The following is a 20,230-nucleotide window of genomic DNA, read 5'->3' on the forward strand; positions in this document are numbered from 1 at the left end:
CATCACATAAATAAAATATTTAAATCTAAAGAATAAGATAAATGCTGAAAGAAAATAGGCATGGATTTAATCATATGCCTAGAATATAGAAAATGTAAGTGGCCAACCCCAGGAGTTATAAAACGTAGAGCCCAGTGGCATAAAGCTTTCTGCCTTTAACTGTGCCCATCTGGCTTGGGTGTTGTGGCAAATACCTGCAATTGTAGCGAAGGGGAGACAGATGCAGGAGAACACAGCAAGGGCCTGGTCACTCTGAGTTACAGTAGGAAGATTGTCTCAATAAAGCCAAGGGCTGGGTACATATGGCTTAGGGGTAGAATGCTGGCCTAGTAGGCACATGGCTTTGGGTTCATTCTTGATGTGTATTTGAGAAGTGCCCAGTGTTCTAATGCATGGCTTTCTATAAACCAAGGAGAAGGGCTCCAAGGAAAATACTGGTCATGATGTCCAAGAGAAAGGGACATAAATGATGCAGTGTGACTTGGAAACTTTTAAAGCACAGAATTTCTATGGTACAGATTTGTTCAAAGATACTGGAATTTGGGGAATTATATCATCTTGATAAACAAAGTATTTTGTGTCATCCAGAATGGGAGCCCGAATAATGGAGAAGTGCGAAAAGGGAACAGCTGAAGCTTGGCTTTGCGCTGCCAGTGTGAACACTTAATTATGAAAGCATGTAATGCATATGTGTGTGCATGTGTGTGTGAACGTGTGTGTGTGTGTGCTTGTGTGCTGTGCTCCTGCATGACTTGGTCCTAGAATCCTGAGTGGGGTAAGGAGGGAATGAAGAAGCCAGACATCCATACGGAAAGCTAGGACCCAGTGGTGTGGACTCTGATGGAGAAGCCTCAGCATCCGTGCTCACTGAACAAGGAGGCGGTCTTCATTGCCTTAAGCACTGGTCCGGGGGTGGTGAGAAGAAGCTACAGTGCATGTTTCCTGGATACACCGTCAGTATTTGCACTTTGCCCTGAGGAGGCTGTGCCATCCCTCCAAGCCTCACCTGAAGACAGCTTTGCCACTCTCATGGGGCTGAGGCAGTAGGGTTCTTGACGTGGCAAATTCATTACTCCAGCGAGACTCAGGGACTCAGGGCATCGGCAGTCATGGGAATTTTATGATACGTATTTCTTTAGGACACCACTTGCTCTCTGCACTTGCACTGAGGGTTTTGCTTGCAGAAAGCTCCACGTCTGTTCTCTTCATACCTGTGTAATGGTGTCAGCTCTCGGCATGAGTCTCCATGGTTAAGCACCTGGCAGCATTGCTTGTGTGTGTTTCCTGGTCTGTGCCAGCACCAAGTCAAATTGGAGCTGCCTGTCTGGGCAGTCTAAGTCATGGTCCTAGGTCCCCACGGATCGGCTTGTCAGTCTAATGACATTGCTCCAGCCTTATTTTTTCAACAGGAGTTCTGTTTCAGTGCACTATTTTGTAAAATTATTTTTAAATCAGCAGACATAATTCCATGTATATTTGAGTAAATATTAAACTCTTAACTTTCTCTCTCTTATATAATAATGTTCTCAAAAAGTTTAGATGAATAGAAGCATAACATAATCCCTACTAATCATAATGCTCAAAGGTTAGAATATGGGCTTTAGTTGCTATGTTCTCTGGGTAATTGAGTTCTAATGTTTTGCTGCAGACAATTTTCTATATCATTGTAGCTATAGCTGTTTTCTTGCTGAGTATAATGTTTTAGTAATAATTGAACGTGCAGCTTTGTAGGAGTCTTGAAGTGTCTGACGGCTCAGAATGTTCTCATTGACCAGTTCTGTGTGGGAAACGGAGCAGCTCATGCATTGAAAAGTGATTTCATGCCTAAGGATTCCTGAGTTTCTCTGTGTTTATGTGTGACACCCATATGTGTGTGGGAATGTGTTTGTGTAGTGCTGTGGTAAGCATGATAATGCTGTTGATAATTTTAGGTTCAATTAGAGTTTAATTAATTGCTAGTTTACCGTGTTCCATATGCTTCTTGTATTTGACCATAAATATGAGCATTTAAGTTTCTGCTATCCATTTGATTGTGCCAGAAATGAAAAATATCAGATAAACTAAAAACATTCAAGCACATTTGGAATTATACTACACCTATGGGCTTTAAAGCAGGCCAGTGAGATGGCCCAGTGGGTAAAAGTGCTTGCTGAGCAGGTTCAGTGCTGCCAGAGCCATGTGCAGGAGCCACCGTGGAAGGAGAGAACTGAGTCCTCCCAGTTGACCCCTGACCTCCACAGTGCATGCTCACAAACCCACAGACACACCAATCAACAGTTGTAAGTCCTAATAGTTTACCTCCTTGTCAAAAATTTTATAGTTGTTATTTTTAAAATGCTGTAATAAAGTATAGAGTTTGAAAAACCAGCATTTACTTACTTATAATGTAATGCTGAAAACCTATTTGAATTCTTTGAATTCTGTTGTTTATACCTTTCACATAAGCCTTGCCTGCTTCCCATTGTCATATTTAGTTGTCTCTGTGTTTATAAAAGGCAGTTAGTGTTTTCATTGCTTTAAACTGAGTCCTGCATTCAGAAAACCGAGTATTGTATAGCTGTGCTTTCATGGTTTTTGAATTTCAAAGTTTTCAGTGCTAAATTTGATTCATTCAGTACATATACTTTTACATAATTAATTGTAGTACTAATGCTATTTATATCCATTTGATGTCACTCAGAATGTTTGAATTAATTAATCACGAGGTAATAGCCAGATTGCTAAGGCTGTGTAGTTTTGTGGTTATGTAGGTATTTGGATATACTCCTGTTAGCAGTAATCCAGAAGGAGAGGTTGTGACTGTGTATTCGTGATAAAGCTGCTTTCATTAGTCTTATCTTTCTTTCCTGTAGACTTTCCTTAAAAGCAGCAATTTTCATTTGATTTCTGTTAAATCCATGATGCTGTTGCTGTGAGAGTGGGGAGTGAGCACTTTTATTTTTGAATCTAAGAGTTGAAAAGATGGCCAACAATGGAGAATGAGAAATATCAGTAACCCCAACCCCAATTGCTTCCCTTAACCCTTATTCTTACCCTATCACTAACACTAACCGGAGCCCTATCCCTCACTCGTACCTTAACCCGAACCCTAAGCCCAACTCTTACCCTTACGTAAACACTACCCCTACCCCCACCTCTACCCTACCCTTATCCCAACCCCTACTCCTTCCCCAAAACCAAACCCCACCACTACCTTTACCCCATGCCTACCCCTGCCCTACCCCCAACTCCACACCTACACCTAACCCTACCCCCTTTTAATCTTTCCCATGCCTCAGCCTTACCCTTACCCCTACCTGGGTAGTTCTGGAGATAGACAGGGCCTGCTTACGTCACTGTCAGCTTCAGTCTCTTAAAGTGGGTCATGGACACACAGATGTGTAGCAGGGCTAGTAAAACCTGTGGAGCCCACCCATCAGACTCAGGTTTACCTGCGGCTGCTTGTCTGCTATAGAACATTAGGTACCTCCATCTGTTTCAGAGGCTCCCGCACAAATGATTGGAGAAGGCACGACTGAGAGGGAGGGTGGAGGGACCGGTTAAGTGCAGTACTCGCTGTGAGATTCTGAAAGGCACTTGAGAAGTACCACCTCTGAGTTCTGGTGGGAGCTTGTGAGTAAGTGTGGCTGCCTGCCCTTCCCTGCTGCGATCCTCCCACTGAACAGCCACCATTACAACTGTGACTTTGCGTCACACTTGGTCCTGAGGGTGTACTCTGTACATCTCTATAGGTGTTTCGGGGCACAACCTATAGCTTTGTGGTGACTCTCCTGAAGGCATGCCACACTTCATACATTCCAGAATATCCTAGTCCAGCTAGGAAGGTTCTCTGTCCCGCCTCCTCTGCACTGTGATGGCTGTACCACGGAGCTTTGTTTCTCTGGCTTTTGGTTCACAAGCTGCTTGCTGTCGTGTGGTTCTGGCACTCAGCTCTTTTATTCCAATTAAATTAATTTTAGCTCCTGTGTCGTGGAAAGCTGGAGTTGTCTTAATTCTCCTAAATGTATTATGGGAAATAAGCAGTATACATACAGAATAGTCTATTTTTCCCTGTGTCCCACTTGTCTTCAGAGGTTATTAGCATATGTCTACTCTTGTTTTATCTATGCACTCACCTGTTCTCTCACATAGTTTTGTGAAAACTACCTCAGACACATTAATATACCTTTGAAAGTAAACCAAGTGTAAGATAGGACTTCCCTGAGGACGCTCACTCATTCGTGCTGGATTATCAGCTGGCAGTTAAAGGCTCTGTCATTAACTTGTAGGGCACTCATCAGGACTATCACACATGTAGTTTCCTGGCATATTTATAGTGCCACTTACTGTCCTACTTATAGTTGAGTGTATATATATTCGGTTGTTAAATTTAGAATAATATACCTCACATGTAAACATCTTTATTAATCTACATGGGTTGACAGATGCATAAAATAAAAGTGCTTATAATGTAGTTTCAAAATTACGGTTTCTCAGAAAAAGCTTCAGAATGAACAGTGAAGTTGTCCTTTTCAGTATGTTACTGTATTACTGTAATGCATGGAGTTCACTGGGAGGGAAAACTTCATGGAAAGAGAAAATCGGTACATTCTAGGCAGGAAGACTCGGATTTCTAACAAGGCATTTCCCCTTTATGTTGGTGAAGCTGTTGGATGAGAACCGGTGCAGGGCTTAGCTTTGTCTAGGCGGAGGCATGGATCTCATTCCGTGAGACTCGACTACCGTGGTCCTGGCTGAGGTCCACTGTGACTGACTGCAGAGCCCTCACTCTCCCTGCTGCCCTGTGGGGATGTGGACGGGTGCTTGCTGTCCTTTCCTCTCACAGATGTGTATGAAGCCCAGCTGCTTGATGAGTGCTTTGCGATGAGAAGTGTGTGGAAATGAGCTGGAAGTGCCGCTGGTTTCATCAGGAACTACGGAAGTGCTGAGACCCTATCCCAGGGTGTGCTGGGCGCCTTTGTCAATAGAAGGGTCACCCAAGGGTGATGGGAGAGATTGTGTTTCTCCAAGGCTAACATTGGAAAAAATGGTTTTGTTTGTAAACAGGGGTGGGTGAGAGTTGTGATAACCCACATTATTCTTTCACTTGGAGAACGTAGTGTAATTTCTGTGTTCTCTGCCTTTGCTTCTCAAGGCACTGCCACCTCTGTTTCTTAATCTATTCCTTCCCCAGAAAGCACATCTCTTATAGAGTATGTGGTTCAGTTGTGGACTAGGATTTAAGACATTTTAGACATAGGCAATCTATTTGGAAATTAAAGATACCATTCTCTTTAATTATGCATTTGTTTGTTTGTTTTACCATTAATTTATTTATTCACTTTACATCCCAATCATGGACCCTGTCCTTCTAGTCCCCTCTCACTCAGTCCCTCCCTGCCACCTTCTCTACATACCAACCCTCTTTGCCACTGAGGGCAGATAAGGCAGCCCAGTTAGGGGAGCAGGATCCACAGGCAGTCAACAGAGTCAGGGACAGACCCTGCTCCAGTTGTTCAAGACCCATGTGAAGAACAAACTGCATATCTGCTACATACGTGCAGGGAGCATAGGTTCGGCCCATGCCTGTTCTTTCACTGCGGTTCAGTCTCTGGGAGCCCCCAAAGATCTACGCTATAGTTAAGTCCCAGCATTGAATTGGACTAGAGCTGGCAACCTTGTACTTACGGCATGCAGTAACCCAGGGAGTACATTTTACAGCTCCATTTCTTAAAGAGTTCAAGATTGTATATTATTTAAATTAAATTCTTAATGATTTCATATTGAATTTTTCTTTTTTACTATTTCAGTGTTGAGTAATTTCCATTTAAAAACATCTAGAGATTTTAAAAAAAAAGGCTCTTTTTTTTTCTCCCTGTGGATTTTACTAATGATTATTAGATATCTCATTATTTGGAGTTTAAAATTAAATCTGGGGCCTGGTGAGTTGGTTCAGTGCAGTCAGACACTTGCTGGGTGCAGAAGCCTCAAGACCTGAGTTTGATCCCTGGAATATGTGCAAGTGTGGAAGGAGGGACCACTCCACAGAGTGGTGTCCTGACAGCCGCACACGTGCCTTGACACATACCCCACCACACACACATCCATCAGTCCATAAACTAAAACAGCAACAAGAAGCCAAAGGCGCAGCCATGACTGCATTGGATAAAGTCGCCGTCTTTACTGCAAAGTGAGAGCATTTCATCTGAAAGTTCTAAACCCATGATGTTCCAAAACCTGAAACGGTGGGTGTGGACTTGATGTCGCGTGGAGAGTCTCACATCTAGTATCATGACCAGTTGTGAAAATGCAGGTGCCTTAATATCACTGTGTAAGATTCCTTCAGGATCTGTGTATGTGAGTCTGAAGGCTGTGCTTACGTGTTCTAGAGAGAGAATTTCCTGATAGAGTATTGGCTAGAGCACACAGTACAGTCCGCCCCACTTCTCTTTACTGCCAGCATGACACACAAGCGTCACAGGCTCCGGTCAGGATGCTTGAAGCCCGTTCTTTGTAGAAATGGAAGAGGCATTTCTTGGATGAAGGGAGGTGTCTGAGGAAGCGCATTCTCTACCACAGTGCTCTCCTCACTCTGCAGAGCTTCTTTTCAGCTAAACTGAATTTAGAAATTATCTCCCAGGTCTCTGTTGGAGGACTGTGAGATGTGATCTGCCGTCACCACAAGTCCTTTAAGGATGCTAACACTTAAGCCATCTTTAACGAGAGTTGAAGGGATTTATCTGCCTTTGTATCAGAAGAACTGATTTACTTCATGACATCTGTATTATAGATGCTATGATTCATGTAACAGGCAGGATTGTGTTACTCTGTGGTGACAGAAACCGAATTTGGAGCCTACATTTATAGTGAGCACCACCCACAAGGGCCTCTTCCCCTTTGATCACTAATTGAGAAAATGCCCCACAGCTGGATGTCATGGAGGCATTTCCTCACCTGAAGCTCCTTTCTCTGTGATAACTCCAGCTTGTGTCAAGTTGGGGGTCATGTTTTCAAAAGTTTAATGTCTGCCACCTCTCTGGCCTAGAGATGGTCTGTGACTGCCTCTGTAGTGCATTCATGCGACAAGTTTGCTTTCAGAAAAAGTTTCTGCCATTTTCTCTAAGCATTACCAAAGTCGTCTAGAATCAAGGGATTGTGGACTAGCAAACCCCCTTCCATAATGTGTCTCTGTAGTATTTGTCTTCAGTTAAACAGCTTACTGTTTGATCTTCTATTACAGGGTTCATGCTTGAACCAGACCCCGAGTGCAGACCTGACATATTTCAAGTATCCTACTTTGCGTTTAAATTCGCCAAAAAGGATTGTCCGGTCTCCAACATCAATGTAAGTAGTTTTTCAAATAGGTAAGACTTTAAAATCCATTTTAATTGTGTGTGTAAGCAGGCATGCATGCTCTGAGAGCTACCTGTTTCTTGACAAGTGGTCCTGATGGTGTCATGCTGTTTTTGTATGAAGCCTCATTTCTTAGACTTTGCTCAGGTATTATGGAGAACGTCAGCAGGATATCCATTTTGCACTGTGCAGAGAAGCACAACATGGCACGTGTCAGTCACAGAGCATAAGCTGTTATTAACGTATTTGATAGAAGGGTTTTAAGTGTTTTGGTTTTGTTTTTTAACCAAAAGGTGTGGTCAGGGCTGGCGAGATGGCTCAGTGGTTAAGAGCACCAATTGCTCTTCCGAAGGTTCCGAGTTCAAATCCCAGCAACCACGCGGTGGCTCACAACCTTCCGTAACAAAATCTGATGCCCTCTTCTGGAGTGTCTGAGGACGGCTACAGTGTACTTACATATAATAAATAAATAAATCTTAAAAAAAAACAAAAAACAAAACCAAAAAAACAAAAGGTGTGGTCAAATAGTATGCAGATACTAAGTCCAGTGTTAAATTAAAAAAAAGGGGGGGCTTTGAAGTGTAAATAGCAGAGGCATTGTAAAGGGAGAGACCTGACTTCAGTTACACTTATCAGTAGCTGAGTTTATATCTTTATGGTGGCCTCTTGTTCTCCTGCTGTAAAATTATGGTAGCAATTATAATGATTAATGTGTAGTCCAGTAGCCGAGGCTAGGCCAAGTAAGACACTCATTTGGGGATGACTGATTTTACTCAAAGATTTTGATTTTTCTCTCTCTTTTTGCATGCTTCCTTCCTTCCTTGCCTGCCTGCCTGCTTTCTTCTCCCCCTCCTATTTTTTAAATTTAGGGGGGGTTTTGTTGTTTTTTGTTTGTTTGTTTGTTTTGTTTTTGTTTTTTTGAGACAGAGTCTCTCTCCATAGCCTTGGCTGTCCTGGAACTCACTCTGTAGACTAGGCTGGCCTTAAAGTCACAGACTGTAAGGCTCTGACTTGCAGTCACTTCCTGCACAGTGCCGTGAACTACTCATGCCACGTTTCTGCTACTGTTAACGAAGGTTTCTAGCTTATCATTGATTCCGTAGACATTCTGGTCTGACTTGCCCTGGTTCCTTCAGGTGTAACCTCACTCTCCTACTTAGACTGTGTGATGCTCTGACCTCTCAGTGGGGAGAGTCCCTTTGCCTGAGGTGTACCTGCCTTCAGCTTTCAGTTCAGCTCCTGCTTATGGTGACCCAGACTGACACAGACACGGCTTTAAGATGAACTGTCCTCCAGGCTTTACAGCCTCATGACAGTTATGAGTAGTACTTAGAAACATGATTGTTGTCCTGGTTGTTTTCTTAGTTTCTGAAGTACAAAATATCATTGATTTATAAATGTGTTATCATTTTTTTTAATTCAAGGTTTACCCAAAAGAATAGTGTATACAGTGATTCTGTGATCATCTTCTAATGATTTCTGTGGGCATCAATATGAAGATGACATGTCTGTAAAGGGATATTTACAGAGTAAATCTGAGGAATATGTCTGAATACTAGTATTTCACGCAGTGCTTTAAAAGTTTAATAGTCTATCTATAGCATAAGATCATAACATGTTCTTTTTTTTTTCTTCTTCCAAGAATTCTTTTCTTCCATCAACTCTTCCCGAGCCGATGACTGCTACTGAAGCTGCTGCTAGGAAAAGCCAGATGAAAGCCAGGTAGGCAGGGATGCGCTGTGGCCGATGGGCATCTTGTCAGAGGAAAGGCTGTAGTTTCCATTCCATAAACACTGTCTCCACTTACCCAGTATGCCGAGTTGTTCAGTCTGTGGTGCTAGAGCTTAGATGGTAGGTGAGGAAAAACAAAAGCTCAAAGGTACACTAGAGGGCCTGACAGCAGGCTCCTGTGAGCGCCCGCTCACCAGGGAGGGCCTGAGGACCGACCCGGACTGTAGGACTGTTGATGTTGCAGGGGGCCGTCTCTGTGGACATGTGGCTGTCGTCATTTTTGACTCTGGCTAGTCTGAATTCAGGGAACTGCAGAGGCGAGTTAATAGCTATTAAGCCTATTACTTCTATTTAAGGAAGGAAAAAATAATTGTCACAGGCCATTAGTGTATGTAGTTTGTAGAATTTATGTGTGTATGTGTGCTTGGTAAAGAATCAAGTTTGAAATCTTATTTTTCAGTAATTTACTCCATTAGTAAGCTTTTGCAGGCAACTTGATTATTAAAATGAACTATGATTGGCTATTATGTAAATGATCTTGCCGACTTCATTACATTTTTAGACAGCTTGTACCATACCACTCTGGTCATCTGGTCATCTCCCCTGTTATTATTAGGAGACCTCATACCTACAATATGCTTATACAATTTTCTGGAAAAAAAATTGCCTTCCAAAGTTTTTTTTTTTAATAACTTCATGCACCATAATAGCTTTTGATCATGTGTGCTTCCCTTACCATTCTTGTCTCCTCCCACTGCCCCCCTTCACTTCCTCTTCCCAAACAACCCCCTTCTATATTACTTCCTGTCTTTCTTTTTATCACCTACTGAATTCCTTTAAGGTACCAACCGGAATTTTCTGAAATGTTGTCATGCAGTTTTTTGTTACTTTCCTTTTAGAAAGATAAGTGTTGGGGGGCTCCCTCTAGTGGTACATAGAGGTATTATGAAAGAGGGGTAGTGTGTGCTGCAGGAACTGTGGGCATGATAAATCAGGCATATACAGTGTTAGTTGTTAAATCATTTGAAATCATATTAAGTGAAGTCACTAAAAATATAGGAGAGATTTATTAATGTTTTATAGAGTTTATAAGTATAGAAAGCAAAGTTGAAAAAATATGTAATTTTCAGATTATATTGGTCCCACACTCATGCACATACTGGCAGTACTAAATGGACTGAGTGGGTATCAAAAACAAACAAACAAACAAAAGATCTCATGAAGTTGTGAGGGGCAAGTTTTGAGGGAAATAAGGAGGAAGTTGGAGGGGAGAGATTTGGGGATTGGATTTGTTTCAGATACATTGTGTGCATGTATGAATGCTAAAAATAAATTTACCTATTTTTATTGTTGTTTTGAAATGTCACTTATGTCTGCTAATCCTTGTTTTCAAAATTGTGCTTGCTGTTCTGCTGTGTGCATTTGGGGCTTATGCGGAGTCCCAGTCAGACATTTCTCCTGATTGCCATTCAGTGTTCTAGGACAACAAAGGTTGGGTGAGCAGGCAGCCTGACTTGGCAAGCACTGGCTTCTCTGGTTTTACCTGCTCTAGGAGACAGACAGCATTTTCTTTCTCTTGAGTCCAAGTGAGGGGGATTATTTCTTGTGTCTTTTTAAAGAACTGGATCTGGGTTTTGTACAAAACCCTGTGAGAACATTGCTCTCTGTGCACTCTCAGTCGTAATGCTGTCCCTTAAGTCTCCTGTACTTCCAGCTTGGCAGGCTGACGTTTCAACAGCTATGGCTGCCTGTATTGTTTTCTTTATTAGCTTTATTGAGCTGATATTCTGAGGTGGATACTTAGAAGGAAACCAGATGACTGATGTGGTCATCTGTAATAATCAACTGTGTCTGTATTTTGTAGAATGAATAGTAATTTAGAGATAATTTCATTATTTGGAATGAATTATATTTTTCTATTATAGAATAACAGATACCATTGGACCAACAGAAACCTCAATTGCACCAAGACAAAGACCAAAGGCCAATTCCACTGCTGCCACTTCCAGTGTGCTGACCATTCAGAGTTCAGCAACGCCTGTCAAAGTCCCTGCTCCTGGGGAGTTCAGCAACCACAAACCCAAAGGTAATTAGCCTTTGCAATTCTGACCTTTCGATAAGGTTTGTTTGCCTTGGAGTATAAATAAATTTAATTGACCATCGTAAAGCACAGAGCCCAGTGCTTTAAGGAAAGCCTGGCTACATGGCTCGGTCAGTAACGTGCTCGCTGTGCAGGCATGAGCACCCAGGTGGAGATCCCTGCCCCCTCAGTAAAGACAGATGGGCATGGCAGTGTGCTTCCGCAACCCAGCCTGGGTGTGAGGTGGTGCACGGTGTGGTGGGAGTGGGCCGCTGCGGGGGATGGGCTAGGGGTAGAGACAGGCCTGTTTCCGGTTTGAGGGCCAGCCAGTCCAACTGCAATGACAGCTTAGTGAGAGACTTGTCTTTAACAGAAAAACGTGGGACAGTGACTGAGGACATCCAGACCCCAACCTTTGTCCTCTGCATGTGGATGAGCCCTCTCATGTACACACACGCACACACACACACGCACGCACGCACGCACGCACGCACGCACACACGCACACACGCACCACAAGAAACTGTCTACTGATGTCCCGTAAACCAAACCTTTTTTATTTAAATTAAGGACCTCAACATAAAACCAGATACACTGAATCTGAACTATTTTTTTCTAAAGGCAAAGCAGAGTTATTAGTGATATAAATGTTTATAGAAGTCTCGGTTTGCTTTGATATATGGTCATCTCTTTGATATATGGACCCAAGCTCATCTCTTGGGTCATCAGCCGAGAGCTTTGAGGCTGGCTGTACAAGCGCAGGAGACTTAGATTGGACAGGAAGGGATTTCAAGTTCATCTCGTAGTGTTACAGGTCTCTCGAGCCTTGGGGAAGGAGCCATGTGGAGATGACAGCATAAGCACTGTCTCATTTGATTGTGAGAAATCGTTTTTATAATGCTTTTTTGTTTGAGTCAGGGTTTCTCTGTGTAGCCCTGGTTATCCTGGAACTTGTTCTGTAGACCAGGATGACCTCACACTCACAGAGATCTGCCTGCCTCTGCCTCTGTAGTGCTGGGATTAAAGGGATATGTCACCACCATCTGGCCTGTTTTTATAGTCTTAAAATGCATTATGATTGTGTAATGCCTAAAATAGATATTCCTGTAGAATATCTCCAATAGAGTAAATTTAAATTTTTAAGGTGTCAAAGATGTAGTCTGAAGAGTCACCTCCAGAAGACCCTTATTTACATAATATTTCCTGACAAATCTGTCCTGTTTTAAGTTTTTATTACAGATACTGTAGTGGTTAAGAATACATATTTGAGTCATGAATCCGATTTGAGTTTCATTTCTCCCATTTTCTTTAAACTAACATACATAATAAAAGCATGTGTAGCTGTCTACTCGGATTCCTGAGACCTTTACCTGTCTGCGTAACATAAAGCCTGATCCAGAAGTGTTATGAGATGGTAGCTGTCACTTATTACTACGTAAGTCTAGGCTCAGGGACAGCAGGCGATGCTTCTCTTTGCATTCATTACCTCGCACATTGTGGCAATGAGTTTGTGGTATTGAAATGCATCAATTGGAATATTAAATCCATGGATAGGAGAGATGACATTTTGAACTCATTTGTATATCATTCCCATTTCACTTAAAAATCATTTTCTGTGTGTAGATGTTTTGGCTGTATATATGTATACCATGTATATACTTGGTAGCAGGGTCCAGGAAAGATGTCTTGGAACTGGACTTAGAGACAGTTGTGAGCCACTGTGTATGTGATGGGACCTGACCTGATCCTCTAAGAGCAGGGATTACCCGCAGATGCTGAGCTATCCCTCCAGTCCCCAGTGACATCATTTGCTGTTATTAGTAGTGTGGTGGTGAACAGCTTTACAATCAGTTCTTGACTTCCATGCCGGTGCATTTGTCTGAGGATTATATTAAACATATCTGGGGGCTGGAGAGATGGCGCCTTGGTTAAGAGCCTTTGCTGCTCTTCCAGCAAGCCCTCACTTGGTTCCCAGTTCATACATGAGGCTGCTCAAATCTTCCTGTAAGTCCAGCTCCAAGGGCACCTGCATGAACATGCTCTCTCACACACACCTCTCGTAAAGGAAACTTTAAAGAGGAATATTCATTTACAATTTGTGAACAGTCAGATTTGACCCAAAGATTCCAGGAACTTACAGCATCAGCCACAGTTTCAGTCCCCTTTACTCTGGTCTTTGCAACATTTGAGAGTTGTCCTGAGCCATCTTGGATAGGGTAAGGCATGCAGGTGACTTTACTGGAGGTGGCCCACTGTTTTTGCATGGCTGTGATGGATAAACTGAATTGCAGGGCCTTCAGAAATTTCATCTCAGGAGTGCTTCTTGCAGCTCATATACCTTTCCTATCACTATTACATAGTATAAGGATTCCTGGGCATAGCCCACCCTATTGGGTAGATTTCCTACAGATCAACATAAAGATGAACTTTCATGAATTAATACTGTTTAGATAAATTAATGACTTTATAAAATTCCTCATTTGGTTAAAATAATTTTAGGAAGAAAGTTTTAAAAGATGGTTTTATTTTGCCAAAAAGATATAATAAAATTTGAAGCAAGTATAGAATGTGCCCACTCCTCATAGAAGGTAGGTAAAGGCTGTGTAATAAAGAATACAGTAAACTTTCACAATTACACTGAAAAGAGAAATAGGCTTGAGACAAATTTGTGATCAAAGAAAAACATTCATTTTAGGTCAGATCCAAGGGTGAAGCCACAGATGTGCTCTATGATAAAGCAAGGCCATGTGAAACCATTGCTCTGAACTTATAATGAGCTTACAGATTGGAACACTGCTTTGAACTTACTGCCCACATCCTTCTGTAACTCCCCTTTTGTGTAACATTTTATTTATTTATTTTCTAAGAACTTCTGTCTATAGAAAGTCCAGAGAAAAGAAATAAAATGTGCCTTCGGGGCCTCTGCCCCATCCATCCATTCATCCATCCATCCATCCATCCATCCATCCACCAAATGTCTATGTATGGTATTTGGGGCTCAGCCCCATCTGTACATTTATGTATATATACATGTATACGTATATGTCTATGTATGTAAACACACTTAAATATTTGTGGAGTTGGTTGAGACAGGTGGTTAGAATGTATGTGTGTATGAGTGTGCGTGTGAATCTGTGCATATTGCCTGTGTAAAAGATTTAAATTCTTTTCCTTTCCTTTCTCTTTGGTTCATGAAGAGTTAAGGAGTGTAAGCCTCTCACCTGGCCAGCGAGAGGCTCCAGGGCAAAGGAGAAAGGAACTCTACACTTAGTCCTTTACTTAATTCCCTGAGGCCGCTGCCAGCAGGAATTAATTACCAAATGCCCATCTGCTGTCTGTCTGTCTATATTTATGTACGATTAAGATAAAAAAAAGAGTTCAGAATTTTTTGCTGGGCATTCAGTTTTGTTCCATCAGTAGTATTGACCCCTTAAATCCCATCTGCTATCAGCATGATCCAAATCGCCAAGACTGCTTCCTCATTGGCTGCCTTCCCCTGGAAACTCTGTGATGCTGGGAAGGTCCCTAGCAGGTAAAAGTTTTTGAAAAATGCTTGCCCAGTGGTCGGTGAAATGATTTTTCTCTTTAGATTATTTTCTCATCCAGTGTTTTTATTAATTTAAAAAACTTGCATACAAAGTAATGGATTTTATGTTATTCTTATATATGTATGAAATATATGTACATATGTAATATTATATATGTTAACCTTCTCACTGTCCTTTCCTCTTTGTCCCCCCATAGCCCTCTTGTTCCCCCCAGATACATATTCATTGTACTTTTATGCCGCATATATTCAGTTACCCTCTCTGATCTCTCCTTTCTGTTAGATTTCTTTCTCCTCCCTAATCTCTTTTTACTTGTGTGTCAGTGTGTGTTGTATGTGTGTCTGTGCACAAATACAAGCCACAGGAGGGTGTTGAACCTCCTACTGTCTCACTCTCTGCTGCATTCTTCTGAGGCAGGTTTCTTGATGAAATGTGGAGCTAGGCTGGTAGCCAGTAAGCCCCAGTCCTGGGCAGCAGGGTACACAGCTCCGTCCTGATTGTTTATCTGGTTGCTGGGATGCAGGAGCCTCAGGCCGCACAGCACAGTGAGTGCTTTTACCCACTGAGCTTTCTCACCCAGCTCCATGCACACTCTGGAGGCAGGTTTTCTCATTGTACCTGCAGCTCACTCATGTGGCTAGGTTGACTTCCTAAGATATTTATTTGTTGGCGTAGTAGATGACAAAGTGACATTTCATGAACAGTTACAGTTATAGTAGATACTTGGTTTAAACTATGTAATGTTCAAAAAGGTCTATTATGAAACCAATGTCTTAATGACTTGAAATCTACCCATCTTAGTGAAATTGTCTGTGTATTAATGTTTTTGAAATATAGGAGCATTGAGACCTGGAAATGGGTCTGAAGTCTTAATGGTTCAGGGACCCCCTCAGCAACCCCCACAGCAGCATAGAGTCCTCCAGCAGTTGCAGCAGGGAGACTGGAGATTACAGCAACTTCATTTGCATCGTCATCCCCACCACCACCATCAGCAACAGCAACAACAGCAACAACAACAGCAGCAACAACAGCTGCAGCAACAACAGCAACAGCAACAGCAACTACTTCAAAATGCTTACTTGCAGCAGGTAGTATTTTTATGACTTTATATAGGGAAGTGGTGTTGTGAAATTCACACAGCAGTTGAGTACCATTGCATTCACTTTTGTGTTATTGATTTACAATGGGCATATCATAACGTGAACTGTATTCAAATAAACATCCTCAATTTCCTAATTGCAGAAGAATGTTTTATTAATTGACACTTGATGCTAAGTAAATAGATGTACTGTTAAAATAGATTGCACCATGGCTTTATGAAGTGAAAGTGTTTACTGATATTCAGAAATAAGCATCACAGATATATTTTAAATCTACACCAGTGCTACCATGGGAAAAATGTTTTATTTTCAAAAGAAATACTGTCTTTTTATTATTTTCTTTTCTTGCCCTTCCTGTTTGTCTGTGAGCCTGGTAACCCTGGGTCAGTTCTGCAGCTCGGTTTTTAATGTTTTCTTTTATTTTATTTTGCCTGTGTTGGCACATAGGCAAAAAGGAGGCATCATTCTGTCCTCTATAAAATCCTGCAAAATTCTAGCCTCACTAAACTTTTCTACATGGCACTTCTGTAAGCACAAGCATTTTATCATTATCCAAGGCATGTGTGAGCCAGCTGTGTACAGGACACTCCACTGGGCTGCTCCCTCTGTGGTTGGCTGACAGACACAGTGGGGGTGGTGCTGGGGAGGACAGAGGAAGAGAGTGAGGAACCTGGACTGTAAGAGGGGTCACTGGAGGCCATGAGTGTGTTAGCTTTCCTACAAACATCCTGAAAGTGTGCTGGTATACTTTTAGTTACACTCTATTTTATTACTACTTTTCAAACTAATTTGATGAACATACAGAAATTTACAGTCACAGATTATTACGGTTCTTTTATATTGTTCTTAAGATTTTACTCTCTTAATTATTGTGCCGATAAAATCAGAAATATTAAAAACAAAACAAACAAACAAACAAAACAGAACTCAGGATGGAGAAATGGCCCAGTGGCTAAGAGTACTAGTTGCTTCTCCAGAGGATGTAGGTTCAAGTCCTAGTGTCTATATGATGGTTCACAGCTATCAACAAGTCCTGTCTCAGGACATCTAGTGCTCTCGGATTCTGTGGGCATTTCGAGTACACAGTGTACCCACAGACATGCAGGCAAAACAGCAGTCATACAAAATTAAAAATAAGTAATAGTGGCCGGGCAGTGGTGGTGCATGCCTTTAATCCCAGCACTTGGGAGGCAGAGGCAGGTGGATTTCTGAGTTAGAGGTCAGCCTGGTCTACAGAGTGAGTTCCAGGACAGCCAGAGATACACAGAGAAATTCTGTCTCAAAAAAACAATAATAAATAAATAAATAAATAAAACTAAAAAAGTAATTCTGGCACTGGAAGGCATGGATATTAGTTGTCTTAGTGTTCTATTACATTGAAGAGACCATCACCAAGGAAACTTATAAATTAAAGCATGTAGTTGAGGGCTACTTAGAGTTTCAGAGGGTTAGTGTATCATCATCACTGTGGGGAACATGGCAGCAAGCACACATGCATCTGCTGGAGCAGTAACTGAGAGCTCAAATCTGATTCGTAAGTTGTTCAAAGAGAGAGTGGGCCTGGACCTAGCATGGGCTTGTGAAACCTCAAAGCTCACCTGCCACTGACACGCCTCCAACAAGGCTACACCTTCTCCAGCAAGGCCACACCTTCTAATTCTGCCCAAATATTATCATTAACTGGGGAACAGCATTGAAACATATGACCCTATCGGGGGCTTCCTCATTCAGGCCTGCACAGTGTTCATTCTGTTTCTGTTTTGTCCCCTCTCCTAGTATCAGCATGCAATGCACCAGCAGCATATACTTCAGCAACAGTTTCTAATGCACTCAGTGTATCAGCCACAACCGCCTGCATCCCAGTATCCTGCCATGGTAAGGGCTTTGTCGTGTCTAGACGTTCTTACAGGCATGTATTTCTAAGGCGGAACTTACAGTATGTATGATGCTATTTAAAATTCATTCTTCAAAACTCAGTTTGGGGCCTGGGAAGATGAGTCAGTCCAGCAAGTGTGTCATGCATGCACGAGGACATGAGTGTAAATCTTCCACACCCATTCTGAAAATCTAGGCTTAGTAACTTGCACCTGTGACCCCAGCAATGATGAGAGGAGGCAGAGATGGAAAACCTCTGGGGTTTGCTGGCCAGCCAACCTAGCCAAATCAGTGAACTGTAGGTCCAGTGAGAGAGACTGTCTCAAAAAGGAGAGAAAAGGCTCAAGACAGCAGATACTGACTGTCCACGCATGCAGATTGGCTCACGTTACTTAATGAGGGATGCTGGAGAGATGCTCCCTTGACAGTGTTGCCATGTAAGCACGAGGGCTGGGTTCAGATCCCAGGCTCCAAAAGCCAGCAGCACATGCTCCACCCCGTGCCCTCTGGGTGGGGACGGGGACAGGGACGTGGACGGGTGGCTCTTGAAGCTTATTTGTCAGCCGTCCTACCTGATAAGCTAGTTGAGCCCCAGGCTCAGGGAGATCCTGACTCTACACCAAGCTAGCGATCGATAGACATCCGATGTTGGCTTTGGCCTCCGTGTGTTCTTATGCCCTCACCCCTCCCATGCTCGTGTGTGTGTGTGTGTGTGTGTGTGTGTGTGTGTTCGCATGCACACACACACTCAAGTAAAACTGTCACTTGACATATTTTCTTTGAAGGCAGATGTCTATTCTCAAACAGCCTGCAGTTCAACTCTTGCATCTGAGAGTGGCACATTCTAACTGTCTAGTGACACTTTTGGCTGTAAGAGCCCTGTTATCTTATGTCCTCTGTCTCTTCCATTCAGCAAGTGTTTGTTGTGTGTAAGTGAAACACAGGGCAACTATGCCATGCATTTGCTCCAGGAAGCAGCCTGCCTTTTCTTCTCTGATGGGAATCAGTTTACTTAACCTATTCCTTTGTCTTTTTCTTAAACTACTTAAAGGACGAGTTTTGAATCTGGCTAAGTGAGTGTGGCTTTTGAATATTAGATGGGTTTAAATGTCTCTGTGTAGTTTTCTGCTCACAGCTCCTTCTTCAAGTGCTCAGTGATGTTGGGGGTTCCATGGGTTTCTAGTTGTGTCTCCATGGCAGGGGACAGGAAGGAGCATGGTAACTAGTGGCAGGGTGCAGTGCTTTGGTGACTTGGACATAGGCTTTGTGTTGCTTCTTGTTTCAGATGCAGCAGTATCAGCAGGCTTTCTTGCAGCAGCAGATGCTAGCTCGCCATCAGCAGCCAGCACAGCAGGTATCACCCGAGTATCTTACCTCCCCGCAAGAGTTCTCACCAGCCTTAGTTTCCTACGCCTCGTCACTTCCAGCTCAGGTTGGAACCATAGTGGACTCTTCTTACGGTGCCAACAGGCAAGTATTTTCCTGGAGGATGCAAAGGCACACACCATGGAAGTGGGCGATACTGCAGGAAGCGTGGAGTGGCTCCTGAATGAGCTCGCTTTTGCTATTACGTAGAGCTGATTCGTTCCCTCCTAGTCCTCTGTTGTACATCATCCTTTCTCCCTCTCCATCTAGCATGGCTGCCAGTTCCTCTCTGCAGACAAAGGTCAGCCACACAGAAGGACATTTAGGAGTTTATTGGTGTACACATTCAGGCATTCTTTGTAATTTAAGTAGAAACAAAATCCAAGAAAACTACTTGAGAGGTTGAAAATAAAGAATCCTTGTAGACATGTTAACTTTTTCTACTTATGTGTTGCTACTGCCTTCACCTAACTCAACCATTTGTAAAATTTGTACGATTCGGTTCAGTTGACATTTTAAGTATATCATGCATAGCAAACTTAGTGTAGTTGAGAAATTGTGAATTTTAACTATTCAGATATATTGGTTAGAATTATTGTATGGGTACTTTCTATGGGAAATCATTACAATAAATTGAAGAAATTTGGTACATTATTTCTCACATTTAGATATGATATGAATTTAGCAAGTTTTTCAGGATCTTGGAATTAAGAGTCAGTATTAAGGGTTGGGAGAGAGCTTGGTAAAGTACTTTTCCAACAAGCCTGAAAGACTTAAATTTGATCTCCAGGCTCTATTAAACAAGCAGGGAGTGAGAGCACACACTGCAACCTCAGAGGCTGTGGAGACAGAGGCAGAAGGGTCTCTGCTCAACCAACAGAGCCCAATTGACAAGGAAACAAGGTGGACAGCCCCTGAGGACCAACACTTGGGGTTGCCTTCTTCCCTCCACGTGTGAACACACACAGACATGCACAAAGATACATGTGCACACAAAGACACACCCCCTCCCGCCCCAAGGCAGGAAATATCGATATCTTTAAATATGAAACTGAAATTAATTGTTAAACTGGGTGCTGGAACAGCAAAGAGGCCCCTATGCCCAGGTTCAGGATCTGCAGCAGTAGCTGAGAGAGTAGACAGCATGAGGACAGCGACACTGTGCTGTCAATTGAATTTGTCCAGGGAGGGCAAGTGTG

The 20,230-nt window shown here is 42.5% G+C and overlaps 1 protein-coding gene across 3 annotated transcripts in view; it reads left to right on the forward strand.

The window, feature by feature from the left end:
* The window catches only part of Bmp2k (BMP2 inducible kinase), a 93,377-nt gene that overhangs the window by 48,206 nt on the left and 24,941 nt on the right, over window positions 1-20,230 (forward strand). For all 3 annotated transcript variants that reach the window (XM_006534788.4, XM_006534789.4, NM_080708.1), the window contains exons 8-13: window positions 7,220-7,323; window positions 8,975-9,054; window positions 10,989-11,149; window positions 15,529-15,779; window positions 17,568-17,666; window positions 18,952-19,136. In XM_006534788.4, the coding sequence (XP_006534851.1) occupies window positions 7,220-7,323; window positions 8,975-9,054; window positions 10,989-11,149; window positions 15,529-15,779; window positions 17,568-17,666; window positions 18,952-19,136 (880 nt within the window). The remainder of the gene's footprint in view (window positions 1-7,219; window positions 7,324-8,974; window positions 9,055-10,988; window positions 11,150-15,528; window positions 15,780-17,567; window positions 17,667-18,951; window positions 19,137-20,230) is intronic.

Source organism: Mus musculus, chromosome 5 (assembly GCF_000001635.26).
Source record: "Mus musculus strain C57BL/6J chromosome 5, GRCm38.p6 C57BL/6J".
NCBI lineage: Eukaryota > Metazoa > Chordata > Mammalia > Rodentia > Muridae > Mus > Mus musculus.